The sequence below is a fragment of the Corapipo altera genome, unplaced genomic scaffold (assembly GCF_003945725.1).
Source record: "Corapipo altera isolate COAL_440 unplaced genomic scaffold, ASM394572v1 150, whole genome shotgun sequence".
Taxonomy (NCBI): domain Eukaryota; kingdom Metazoa; phylum Chordata; class Aves; order Passeriformes; family Pipridae; genus Corapipo; species Corapipo altera.
The window spans coordinates 2,606,354-2,619,510 of record NW_020884941.1 but is presented as its reverse complement, the minus strand read 5'-3'; the positions used below and the strand labels follow the sequence as shown (position 1 = coordinate 2,619,510).

General features: G+C 43.7%; 2 protein-coding genes across 2 annotated transcripts in view; one reads left to right on the top strand and one right to left on the bottom strand.

Moving 5' to 3' along the window:
- Positions 1-359: 359 nt before the first annotated feature.
- DRG1 (developmentally regulated GTP binding protein 1) lies at positions 360-5,719 on the bottom strand. The gene is made up of 9 exons (XM_027661563.1): positions 5,601-5,719; positions 5,292-5,415; positions 4,342-4,517; positions 3,879-3,948; positions 3,177-3,346; positions 2,297-2,427; positions 1,939-2,106; positions 956-1,078; positions 360-479 (listed from the first exon to the last, which is right to left on the bottom strand). Exons 1-9 carry the CDS (start codon positions 5,640-5,642, stop codon positions 380-382), a joined length of 1,104 nt encoding a protein of 367 aa, XP_027517364.1. The 5' UTR covers positions 5,643-5,719; the 3' UTR covers positions 360-379.
- Positions 5,720-6,389: 670 nt separating this feature from the next.
- Positions 6,390-13,157, top strand: part of PATZ1 (POZ/BTB and AT hook containing zinc finger 1) — a 31,171-nt gene continuing 24,403 nt past the window's right edge. Inside the window, exon 1 of the mRNA XM_027661552.1 lies at positions 6,390-6,647. Within this exon, the coding sequence (XP_027517353.1) occupies positions 6,390-6,647 (258 nt within the window). The remainder of the gene's footprint in view (positions 6,648-13,157) is intronic.

The window sequence follows — 13,157 nt, the reverse complement described above, 5'->3', positions numbered from 1 at the left end:
TGTCCTCCAGCATTGTTTCATAAGATACGGTTCCCCAGCCTCTGCTTTTCATGTTTTCTTCTAATTTAGAACAGAATAATTCCTGATGTATGACCTTTATTCCAATTTGGAAAGACATATATGTGCAGCAGAAACTCAGCCCTGGCATCCAGGCTTTTGTAAGTTTTTGTCCTTGTGAAAGTCATTTAACCTGAGTTTCTCATCTTTAAGTTCTGCTGGAACAAGACCCTGCAGTGCAAGTTGACCACAATTATCAGTTTTACCATGCAGGAAGGTACTATAATAAAAAAAACCATTTTCCACTCAGAAATGGCCTTTCTTTACCACTTACAATTAATGACAAATTTCAGGCACAGCAATAAACTGTGAGAGAACAACTTTATTTCTTCACAATCTGAATAACATCCTCATCTTCAAGGGTGTGGTCCTTACCAACTTTTTGAGGGTTGTGTTTCACAGATGAACCCCAGACCAGTGCACTGAAAGGAGAAGAAAAATCCAGTTTAAAAGGCTTAGAAGTATGATATGCAAGCAGCAGAGCAGCAGCTATTTCTGTCACAAAGCTAATACAGAAAGCAATGCTTCAGAGCTATTTTTATTCTTCTGCAAGTACCTGGCTGAGTGGTCTGTGAACCAGGGTACAAGCAGATCAAAACAAAGTATGAAGTTATCCAAAGTACCCAAGGGCACAGGACAATAGCCTGTAATGCTGCATCTAACACTACTTTCAAATACAAAGAAAAACATTTTCCCCATAAAGGAAATGCATGCAGAAAAGAGTATATAAACATCAAATACAGCAATTGAAGTGTAATTGTCAGAGGTAGATCAACATTAAAAAATTTTTTTTTTTAAATCCTCTTTTCCCTTCAAGTTTACAACAGAATGAAATAATACACCAGGATGCAGATTGTTTTCTATTCTCTATAAATCAGTCTTTTATAATAATACTTACTATTTAAAGTCTTTAATGAGATTTTTGTGGATCTTCATGCAAAAATCCTCCACTGTGGTCTTGCAGTAAGGTAGTACCACAGGAGAGGTGTAGTCTGGGAGCTGCCCCTTGGGTTTGGTGTAGCTGTGACAAGGATGGAACAGTCAGTCAACACCAAAACCTCCCTTCCCAACCCCATTTCATCAGCCATTTGTGCTGTCAGCCCAGGGGCTGTGCCAAGTTCTGTTATTTCAGTGGTGACAATGGATATGCTGTGAAAGGTTTGGTGTTCCTAAGCTGAAAATGCATCTGGACAGCCAGTGGGTTCTCCCTTGTAATGCAAAGGTTTCTCACTAGTGAGCTTTCTGTGGGTGCTTAAAAAAAGGTGAAATGGGAATAATAGATGGAAAAAGACATCTACAGTATTATGGTTCTGACTTGTGATTTTTTTTTTTCTGTGAAAAAAAAACTGATAAAGTTTATAGCCCAGATACCTAGACACTAAGTCCATTTTGACAACAGATATTATATTATCACATGATAGGTGTAAATTTAAAAGGCTACAATTACTGTATTATGAGTATGAATAGATTAATTCATAAATTCATCCAAAAATGCATTAGAATTGTGATGTAAACCTGGAATAACCTACAGTAAAAATATCTCAAATTCTAGATGATGAACTAAGTTCTGTTAAGAGAGCTGAATGCATGACAGACTGAAAAGATGACTGCCTCTGGAATTCACAATTTTACACTAAGTTTGACTAAAACTCCATGTTTTCAGGAGTTTTTTTAAGATGTCCTTGTTTAATTCCCCTACAAGTTCAAAACAGCACTTGTGGCTGTCAGACAGCAGACAAGAGGAGCACAATTTGCACTTTACAAAGCAAAGATAATTCAGCTTGTAGAAAACCATCATAAAACTCATTCAATCCATTCTTGACACCTTTTTCAGTCTCAGCCTTACACTGAACTCCAAAACAGGCAGCAGCTGTGACTCACATTCGTACAAGCTTCAAGTAGTCCCAAATTTTCTCCAGCAGATCATCAAAGTTCCAGCGATGATGAGCAGATATTGGCACACAGTGGGGTACTTTGTAAATAATATCTAGTTCCTCAATGGAAATTTGGTCAATTTTATTTAGGACATAAATGCATGGGATGTAGACCCTGCAAAGAGAAGGACACGGTTACAGCAGCCCGGCAGCAGCACCCTGCCACCTTCATTGGGAAGAAACACTCATTTAAAAAAGCACGTGCTGGCTCAGCTTCTGTGGGAAGCAAGCATGAGGGACAATTCTTTTTTTTTTTTTTTTGTAATACAAACTGCAGTTGTGCCAAAGCCAGAGCCCAGCAGTACCTGTTTCCTTCAACCACGTCGATCAGGTCATCGGCCGTGGCGTCGCTGCGCAGGGTGACGTCGGCGTTGTGGATTTTATACTCTGCTAAGATGCTCTTCACTGTTTCAGTGTCCAGCTCACTCTGAGGACACTGAGCACAGACAGGCACAGGATTAGAGAATGGAAGTTTACAGCCAAATCAAGTATTATAATTAACAGTGCTGTCACCCAGCAACCGCTGCGTATGGATTACGAGAAATAAGAGCTGCGTTTTAAGCTACTGGACTTGATTCTGGTTTCATCAAAGCTGCTCTGAGGAGAGGGGGAAACATTTAAATCCTAAAAGCTTTGTTTTTATTAATGTCCCACTGAGAGCTGCAATCAGACATTTCAGCAGCAGTTTCCTGTCAATCTGGGAATAGTTGTAACACAAACCTACATATCTACCAGTTTAGTGCCCAGATAACTCCACATTAGGGACTCAGAGCCCAGAGTTCTGATTTTTGGTATCTCTGGATATTTCTGTGCTTTTGAAGATTCAGTGGGAAATGGGAAATGGGGAGTAGTCCAGGTTGTAAGGCCCAGAACTCTGAGCAATCTTCTCCAGAAGAATCCTGTAGCTGCCAAGTGAGAGGCAGTTCTTGCACACTCTCCTTTGAACCTCAAACTTTAAAGTGTGGAAAACAACTGAGCCTCTGATTTGGGGGCCAGGAGGTGGTCTGGCTCCAGGAGAGGTGTGGATGGCCTCCAAGGAAAGTAAATGACTGTAGCACATGACAGCAATTCAGCTCCTAAGGAAGTCACAGCACAGCCTTGTCCCAGGTACACCATCAACTGCAAAGGCCTTTTTCTTCAAGCAATTTGTTTTTTAATTTTGGTTAAAGAAAACTTTCAACTTACTGTGGCTGTAAGGTTAATGCCTCCTTTATCCTTTTTTTTAAAGCCAATATTGGGGGGCTTACTATTCAGACGAATTCCAAATCCCTCCAGTTCATTCTCTATGATTTTCTTGTGGCCAAGGGGTTTCAGCACGTCCAGAACAATCAGAATGAGATTACAGGTTCGAGCAACTACGAACCAGAAAAAGAAAGTCATCTCTCAAAAAAGCACACTGACACAACCTAAGACAACCAAAATCTGGCTCAGTGGACTGGTGACAATAGGAAACCTCTGAAGGCCAGCACATTGCTTATTTTTAAATTCCAGTAAAGACTTCAGTTTATTGTGCTGTCCAAGCATCACTGATAGACAGACCCTTACATGTTGTAAGAATCACAGAGGTTGGAAAAAATCTTCCTTCCTGTCTCCATTCAGACCCCAGACTGACGATAATAAGCTGAAGAAATTAAGACAAAAGCCTTGTTGCAAAATTGCAAATGTACTTCCACTGCAGTGCCAACACAGAGCAGGAGCTTGGCAAGTGCACAAAGCCAGAACTGAAAACAAAACAAAATGAAAGCAGCTACTGCTCCTCAGCAGGCAGCTCAAGTCCAGCAAACAATCTAGATTTTAAAGACAGCAGAAACAGTGATTCAACCCTTCCTTCTCCTGTGCTGTGTTAAATGAACCACTGATGTGCTGCTGTCTCCAGCTCCAACTCACCTGCAATGACCTGCCGTCCTCTGCCTTTACCATCCTTGGCACCTTCAATAATTCCTGGCAGATCAAGCAGCTGTTTGTTCACAGGAAGGAAAGTACAACATGAGAAAAATATTCTTCTTCATTGACAGAATAAATACTACTTTTACCTTTCTCCTAAACCAGCTGACTCTACTGCAAATCTGAACAGAATTCAACAAGACTGTTTCCCCTTTGGCTCTTATATATTGCATTATCCCATGTATTAGTACAGTGGAACAGATCATCTCATAGAAAGTATAAGAACTGCCACAGGAGCTTCTTCCCAGAGCAAAGTGAAAAACAAGGAAAAATCATGGAAACGTTTCCAAGGTATTCTCAAGCACTTTTACATGTCAGTTCTACCCCATTAATGCCAGGCCACACCACTCAGCCCTCACAGCATCTACAGAGACCATTTACCCTCACAGAGCCAAGGAGATCTCACCTGTATCTTTGCCCCTTTGTACCTGATGACTCCAGGCACAGTGGTCAGTGTGGTGAATTCATATGCTGCCACTTCAGAGTACACACCAGCAAGGTTACTTAGAAGAGTAGATTTCCCCACTGATGGAAAACCCACAAACCCAATTCGGGCATCTCCTGTCTTTGCAACATCAAAACCTGCAAATAAGGAGCAGAAATATTTGTCCCAAAATCGACATTTTTTGTCTTCTAATGTTCTGGACAGCAGTCCTGCTATTATTTTTAATATTGCCTGAGCAAAAGCCAAGTAAGTTTTCCTACAAGGAGGATGAGGGTGTGAAAGAGTCACAATCTTTATTTATTACCTTGCACCCTTTTGTCTCTAGAACACTCCATGGCATGTACCTGTCAATAAACTGTTGTCTGAAAGGCTTCCCAGTGGACTAGACTTGACTTTATAAGTGGAGCATTTCCCTTAAGCACTGAGCTTAGACAATTCACACCTTTATATATAAAAACGGGTGGCTGCTGCAAGGTGCATCTTCATGTAAAAACCTTAAGACTTCTGCAAATACAATACTATATCAGCCAAAATGAGAAGCACTTTTACACTTCAGGAAGGGCTGCCCTTCACAGTCCTCGGGGCACAAACCCTGGCACAGGTCCTGTACCAGGAAGGACAAGAGGGAGAGGAAGGAACACGTTGCCCAGAGAAGCTGGGCACATCCCTGGAGGTGTCCAAGGCCAGGCTGGATGCAGGTCTGAGCAACCTGACTCAGTGAGTGGCACACCCGCCCATGGCAAGGAGTGGAACGAGATGATCTTTAAGGTCCCTTCCAACCCAAACCACTCCGTGGTTCTATGATTATTCAGCAGCCACTCTGACACGACTGAAGCGGACAAGGGCCTCCCCGTTCGATCGATGTCCGTCACACCCCCCGCACTCCGGCAGCTCCCGCGGAGACAACGCACCTTCCCCGGGGCCGCCGCCGCCGCCTCCCTTGGGGGTGATGAGCTCCCGGCGCAGCTTGGCCAAGCGGGCCTTCAGCAGCCCCAGGTGGTGCGCGGTGGCCTTGTTCTTCTGCGTCCGGGCCATCTGCAAGAGAAGAGCACGGCACGGCGGGTTCACACCGGGACGGCTCCGCCGCCCCCGGCCCCGCGCGGCGCCTCACGGCAGGGCCCCGCCACCCCGTCATGGAGCGGCCCCGCGGACGTTCCCCCCCACCCCGCCCGAGCCCCGCGGCCGGCCCAGCCCCCGGGGAGGCGGGGGCGGTGCGGTACCTCCGCCTCGATCTCAGCGATCTTGGCCAGGGTGCCGCTCATGGTGCTGCCGGTGCGGGCCCGCCCGGGGCCCCCTCAGCGCCGCCGCTCCCCGGCCACCGACCGGCCCCGCGCACGCGCCGCGGCCTCTCGCGAGAGGCGGCGGGAACGCGCCCCGGCAGCGGCGGGCGGGAAAGGAGCCGCGGCGCGCGCACCGCCGGCCTCGCGCGCTGCCCTGAGGGGGTCGGAGCAGCGCCCCCTGTGCCGTGTGCAGAGCTCGCGCTCCCTCACAGAGAGCGGGGCAGTGTGAGGGGAAAGTGTGAGAGAGACAGAAAGCGAGGGACAGAGTGCGTGAGGGGAGAGAGTGTGAGGGGAGAGTGTGTGAGAGACAGAGAGTGAGAGACTGTGTGAGGGACAGAGAGTGTGAGGGACAGAGATCCGTGTGTGTGTGTGAGAGAGATCCGTGTGTGTGTGATCTGTGTGTGAGAAATCTGTATGCGAGATCTGTGTGTGACCCGTGAGATCCGTGTGTGTGAAATCTGTATGTGTGACCCGTGTGAGTGTGACCCGTGTGGGTGTGACCCACGCGTGTGTGATCTGTGTACGAGATCCGTGTCTGTACGAGATCCGTGAGGGTGCCCCGCGTGTGTCGGTCCGAGGCGGCCGATGCAGCCGCGGTGCTGTCGGTCCGGCCCGAGCCGGGTGTGCGGGATCCCCGCCGGCGGCTCGGGAGCGATGCCGGCGCGGCTGAGGCGCTCGGCGGTGAGGGGACAGCCGGGCTGCGGCGCCGGGAGGAGCCGGCGTGAGGCGATGGGCGCTCGGCTGTTGGAGAGAGAACGGCGTGAGGGCAGCGGGGTCTCTCGCTGCCCGCGAGGGGAGGAGGCTGTGCCCGGCCCCGCGGTGCCGCCCCTGTGCCCTCGCCAGGTGTGTAACTGTGACACCCGGTGCCCCGCAGCGCTGCTGAGCCGGGCGGCGCTGCCGCACTGCCTGCGGCGGAGCCTCCGGAGCTGCTGCTTTGTCAGACCAGCGCTGGAGCGTTCTCACGGCTCCCTCAGCCCAGCCCCGGCCGTACCGCTTTGCCCCAGGGACATCTGTAGCTGTCCGCTGGATGCGGGCTAATTAAATAGAGAAAGGATTTTTTTTTTTTAATGGCCCCTTCAAGCTTTAAAGAGCCAAGTATTTCCAGCTTTTGATAATATCACAAGAAGCCAAACAATTGGATTTCAGATATAAAGTATTTTTGTAACAGAAGGAAATATCAGTGTTCAGGATTTTGGTCTCCAAGTTTGTTTCCCTGTCTGAATTGGAATATTTACAGAAATGTTTTTCTCCATAAATCAGTATTCTTTCCAGGAAAGATCTTCTGTCTCAATTTATTGCAAAGTCTGTTTTTATACAATGAACCTAAATGTAAACGTGCTTTTTAAACACAAATACACTTTCCTGGGCCCATGCTGTGAGAAGTGACACTTGCAGAACCACCTGCCACATCTTCAGACAGGATTCTGAGTACCACACAATTGGCAAGATTTAACAAGCCTTATAGCAGTTTTGGTAACAGAATTGTTATAGAATCATTAAATCTTCTTTAACTTACAGTGAAAAGAAAAAAAAGTGCTAGAGCAATGAGAACAAAACTGCTATTTGCTGCCTCTTTCTGCCTCTGCATTTCTCTGCTTGTCTCATCTTAATCGAAAAATCAGCCTTTATTGTCATAAACTCTTTATAGTAGGAACTGTCATTAATATAAGCTTATAGAGAGCTTACTAAAATAGAATCTCAAATGAAATGGGATTGCTATTCCTGGTAATGTTAGCTCAGCTAAGCTAGGGTAAATATAAATGCACCTACTCCTGTATATTTGTTCATGGTTTTCTAATTATTCCTTATGAACAATATCTTTTTCCAACATGGGACATAGATTTGACCCTGGTATAAATTTTTTCCTACTTACTTCAGATGGAGTTGGACTTGTTTATGCCTCAGCTGAATTCAGCCATATAATCAGTCCACATTTGTGGCCCTTTTTAGTAAAAGGGAAAACACTGAAGAAAACACAAATTCTGAATGCTCAAACAGGGTTTAAGACCATCCCTCTTTCTGCAGGAGGGTTAACTTCAGAACTTGGTGCTAGAAACAACATCACTTGTTGTCAAAAACTCACTCCAAATCTCACATATTGAATGTAACTAACTTTTTTTTTTCCAAGTGTGGATTGAATGAAAAAAGCTGTCAACAAAATATGTGGTTTGAAAATTTAGTTACAGGAGAGTTTTTTGCTTTCTTGGTTTAGGAATTCATAGGGTTCTTAATGCACAACTGCTCAGTCTGTGCTCTTATATCCTTTTTTACAGGAAGTTACTGAAGAAAAGGTCCTATAAGGAATTTAGGCATCTAAAAACTTATTTCAGTGTTGAGTATTTTCCTTAATTACTTGAAGGGAATAAGAGTTTAATTAATAAAGATAATTAGTCTGATTTTTGGTAGCCAAATGAACATTTTCTAATCGGTTAGGATATTTAAAGTAGTTCATACTAGTTTACAACAGCACCATCTTTTAAGCTTTGGGAAGTTTTGTTCAGTATAGATTGGTTCCAGGTTGTGAACAGAGTGACATTATTTTTATTTATTGTGATGACTGTTGTGAGTTTTTTAATATAAAGGTGTTTTATGTGATGTGGTGCTTGGAGAACAGGCTGATTATGACCATGGGAAATAAGGTGTGACAGTGGGAAAGAGACTGAAGGGTGGGTGACTGGGAATGGATAAGTGAGGTCCTCTGAGGACAGCAATCCAAATTAGAAAATGGAGTGCAAATGATAAAAGCTTATTAGAGAAAAAGAAAAAAAAAATAGTCAGTCAGAGAAGAGAAAAATCAAGGAAAATATTAATAGAAAATTGGATATAATGTCAGGAGAGGAAAAAGCCCCCAGTGGAACCTGAGAGAAAATGAAAGGAGATACAAGAGACTGAGATCTGCTTGAAAGGTTAATTGAGCTTTACAGTGGGCACTGACAGAAGATGGAGGATGTGAATTGCCATTTTTTTTATTAAAACATATATATGTTTTTTAAATTGAGCTAATTCCATTTAGGAAATCTAGATGAAGTGCAACAGGGGCTATACTTCCAAAGGCTGTAACTTGCACAACAGTCCATTTCTCTGGTGCCCACCTGCCTGTTGTGTCAGACAACACAGAATGAAGGCTCAGACCTGGAGAAAAACCCAGATATGATTTAGTAGCATAGGGAGGGCTAACTGATGAACTGGCAGCATATAACTCCAGCACTTTTTTAATAATATTCTTAATAAGATAAGGAAAGCAATATTCTAAAGAGTATTGAGCAAGTGCAGAAAGACTCTGTCTGACATAAAGGCTGTCTCATCAAACAGTTAAGGACCACGACACAGTATGGAATCAGTGACTGGGGAGAACCAGGAGTGTTTGTTCCAGCAAGCTACAGTGACAGGAATGTGACTGACATGGCACATCCCTCAGCAGCAAGATTGGAATGATGGAGGGCTACAGAAAAATGGGCTTCAGAAATTCATGTTCTACACACTCCAGTCCTGCTGACACTGATTCTGAGCAAGTCATTTCCTTTACTTGTGCCTCAGTTTTATTTTTGCACAACAGGAATGTGCAGTTGCCGCAGAATAATTGAAACTTTGATGTTTCCATAGCACTGCCCTGCGAGGATGATAACTGGGGCTCACTTCAATAGCAGAGCTGAGCAGTGGGAGAAAGCACTCAGTGGGTTTTCTGTCAAACTACCAATTTTAAATAGGCTGCTTCATTATGGGTCAGATTCTGAATTTCTTTCCAAAATGAGTATTTTAGCTTGAGTAAGAGTTTTACTTACGTGAGATGGTGAGATGCAAGCTAAGTGTATTGAGAAGAGGCTTGCAAGTCTTTTGGATAACCATGTAAAATTTAACACTGTAAAATACATGGTAAATGCTGTAAGTATGAAATTAATTGTGATAACTTGTTTATGCTTCATTAAAATCACATAAAGACCTTTCTTAAAAATAACTAGTGCGTGCTCACCTAGTTAAATATTTTTAAATTCTTTTTTTTCCATATTTTATGTTCTAATAAATAATTCAAATACTCGTGGATATCAAGTTTATTCACAGTGCTCTGAGAAGGTCATTTTAGCCAAAGAGCCACTCTGGTAGTAGAGCACTTGTGGGTTTGGTAATTCACTTTATGCCAGAGGCTGCAGACTATGCTGGCAAACAGCTCATTGTGTCTGTGTGTTTGTGGGCTTGCTGGGGACTGCATTTCTAGCTTATGGGGGGGGGGATTTCTGCAGGATTTCAAAAAGTGGGAAGGAGGTGACAGGGAGGAAATGAAATCATGACTGCAGGTGAAACAAGGCTCTTGAAATTTCATATCCTCTCAGAAATTATCAGCAGCCCAGTGAAAAATAACTGTATCAAATGATAAACGTGACCTGAGTACTTATGGTTTTAAGAATTATGGCTATGGGACCATAATCATCCTGCCAGAGTTCCCTCCTGAAGAAAAAGGGTAACTGCAAGTTAAGGCATGTAGAGAATCAGTTCATTTTAAAGTGATTTTTCTGGTTTGGTTTTTTTTCCTTTTGCAGTTTTTACAATTTGGCAAATTTAGCCCTTTTTTCCCCTATGAATTGTACCTCGATTTGAGAGCTGGCTGCTACTTACCCATATTAATGTATTTCAGGGAAAAACTGGTCATGCTGAAGAGAAGACAAACCTGTAATGAGCTGACTAAGGACCATCTGGAAGAAAGAGATTTTGAGAATCCACGATGAAAAGGTGAGACTTTTTATACCTGCAGTACTGAATCTTCAATGCAAGCATGATACTGATTGTCTGAGGTGAAGTTGATACAATTCATATCTTAATTAACCCTTGAGGCAATCAAGAAAATCGTTTATCTTTTGAAGGTTGTAAAACCTACAGATATATCCATTCTTAGTTGTTTTCCTGGATTAACTTTTTTATGCCAGTTTATTTGGCATCTGTGGAGAAGATGTCCTTCTGGGGAGAGCACAGGAGTTTGGCTATTGATCTGCAAATACCAAACCTTGCACATTTAGGATTGCATTGTAATGTATGTTTTAGGTAAGAAACTTGTCTGTCAGGTTTGCTTAGCCAGGCATGGATGTCTAATTCATGGGGAGTCAGCGAGACTGAATCCTAGGCTGTGTTTCCATTTTGACCAGATCCCTAATGTGACAATCTTGTTTTCAGTGGCTCAGGTTGCATTGGTTCCAGGCAGTCTAGAATAAGTTAAACTGGGCAGAGTGAAGAAATGAGGGGAACAAAAGGGAGATTAAGTATCAAAGGTTGGCTTCCAAGACTGTGTTAAATTAGTTTAACAACACAAAGTTCTGTAGTTTAGCATCAGCTCCCCAGACTTTGTTGTGGACTGCCGTGCAACAGATGGACTGCACAGCACATGAGTACAGTGAGGAGAGTGATCAAAAGGAGGAAAAACAAACAGTGCAGTTTTCCTTTTTTTAAATAACTCTTTCTGCATACTTTCCACAGCATCATAGACCTCCCTATTGCTGTTGGGTTTGTGAGGGTGCTGGGTATTTTTAAACAAGAGTTTTTGTCTGCTTTTAGAGGAGAAAGCTGACAAATCACTAACCCACGTCTGGGTGACAGAGGACACTGTGCTGTCTCCAAGTCTGAGAATCCTTGCTGCTAGGGTTGGCACTCTCATGGGATGATTCCCAGTAAAAAAATGAGCAAGCTTTAAAAACTAAATTTAAGTAATCATCAACCTAGTAATGAATGCTGAATTAATTGCTTGTTAGATCAGTAGCAGTTAATTAAAATACCAGTGAAAGCTCAGAAAAACTGATAGCTACCCACTGAAATCACAAGTGTGCCTTGAAATGCACAATGTTGTGTATTTTTGTGGAACACACATAAAAAAGAAATGGTTCATATGACTGATTAGCTGGCACAAGTGCTATGCACAAATGTCTCTGCTAATATTATAATCCATGTGAAATAGTGACTAACCTTCTTAAAGAGTATAATAATGAGACTATTCTGAAAAATTTCAGTAGCCACAAGACCTACACAGATTCATGAGTTGAGACTGTTGAACAAATAGGTATGAGTCAGCTCTAATTAACATATACCCAAATATGTTTGAATGGATTTGACTGCACCAGTCTTTTGTTCCCTCCTGTGTTTGCACACCAATTTAAGGTCTGCACTCCTGAGTAAGGCCAGTAGCAATTGATCTGCAGTGAAGTGAGCAGTGTACAGTGTGCAGTCCCAAATGGTGCACACATGTTCAGAGCACAGGAGGATTATTAATACTATTGAAACACCAATCAAAGTGCTTCAGCAGGCACCAGGCAGCTGCAAAACATTTAGGCATTTAGGGACAGCTCAGGAATTCCCATGAGCAGAAGTGAGACAGGAAATAGTGAGAAGCTGAATAAAGTAGCTGAGGAAAATGCCTTTATTTAAAAGGGAGATGAATTCAAAAGAAGTTCAGCATATCCAAGCACAGAAGTCAGAGAAAATAGATTAGGAATAATCTGAAAAAGGGAAGAAATCCTATATGCTTTTCAGTAGAATTGAAATTTTATACTTTCTTAAACATCACCTGGAACGTTGTCTTCAAACAGTAGCTAGCCAGTTGTGATGGTAAATGAATTCAAAGGTAATCATTCCTGTCTGCCTATATAGTTATATATGGAGAAATGCCATTTAGCCATCACTTTAAACTTAGGGAACTTCACCTTACAAGTCTGTTTACAGTGATGAGCCAAATTTTGTCTCAGTGTGGCACAAACTGTTTATTTGCAGAAGAAATTTGGCTATGTTACAACAAACACTAGAGTTGAATGGCTACTTTGATAGTCTCATATTCTGAGATGGGGTGAGTTTGGGACCAGAAAATGCTGTAAGGAGTGGTCCTTTAAATGTGTTGGTGGAGCCAGAGGGAGCAGGAGGTGAGAGTAATAATGCTGAAAGTACTAACAGGAGTCAGTACCCTGCCATGGCAGAGCACTGAGGAGCCAAGGCAAAGGCTGTGATTCCCTGGGAGTGCAAGGTGCTGGGGGTCACCCTGAACGAGCATCCAGCAACTACCCTGAGTGTGAGCTCCCAGAGTGCTGATCTGACATCCTCGTGGCACGTGTGAGTGGGTCCCTTCCCAAGAAACAGCGATGCTTTGGGGGTTTTTTAACTTTTACCCAGAGAAACAGGCAGGGTGTGTTGGATGGTGCCTTTTAAACAGGAGGGCTGGAAGCTGAAACCAGAACATTCCGTGGCAACTGGAGAAAGTTCTGAGGAGAGTGGAGTGAGAGCGGCAGGACCCCCCCCCTCCCCCTGCCTGGAGGAGAGACAAAGAACAGGCGAGGAGGGAACTGAAATAGGAAGCAGGAACCATGTTAGGAGGCTGGGGGCTAAAAGAAAGCAAATTAATAAACCACTGGGGGAAAGGAGCACAACTGTCCAAAGCCACTAGGAAAGATAAGCAAATTCCAGATTCTTTAAGTGCTCCGTGTGTGTGCAGCCTGGCTGGTGTGTTAAACATAATCATCTTCCTCACTG

Excerpts from the sequence above, each read along its gene's own strand:
- DRG1 (XM_027661563.1), bottom strand. The coding sequence starts at position 5,642 with ATGAGCGGCACCCTGGCCAAGATCGCTGAGATCGAGGCGGAG. Across the intron at positions 3,949-4,341 it reads ACAAAGGGGCAAAGATACAG|CTGCTTGATCTGCCAGGAAT; the intron begins GTGAGATCTCCT and ends GTGAACAAACAG. Across the intron at positions 3,347-3,878 it reads AGGACGGCAGGTCATTGCAG|TTGCTCGAACCTGTAATCTC; the intron begins GTGAGTTGGAGC and ends TCTGGTTCGTAG.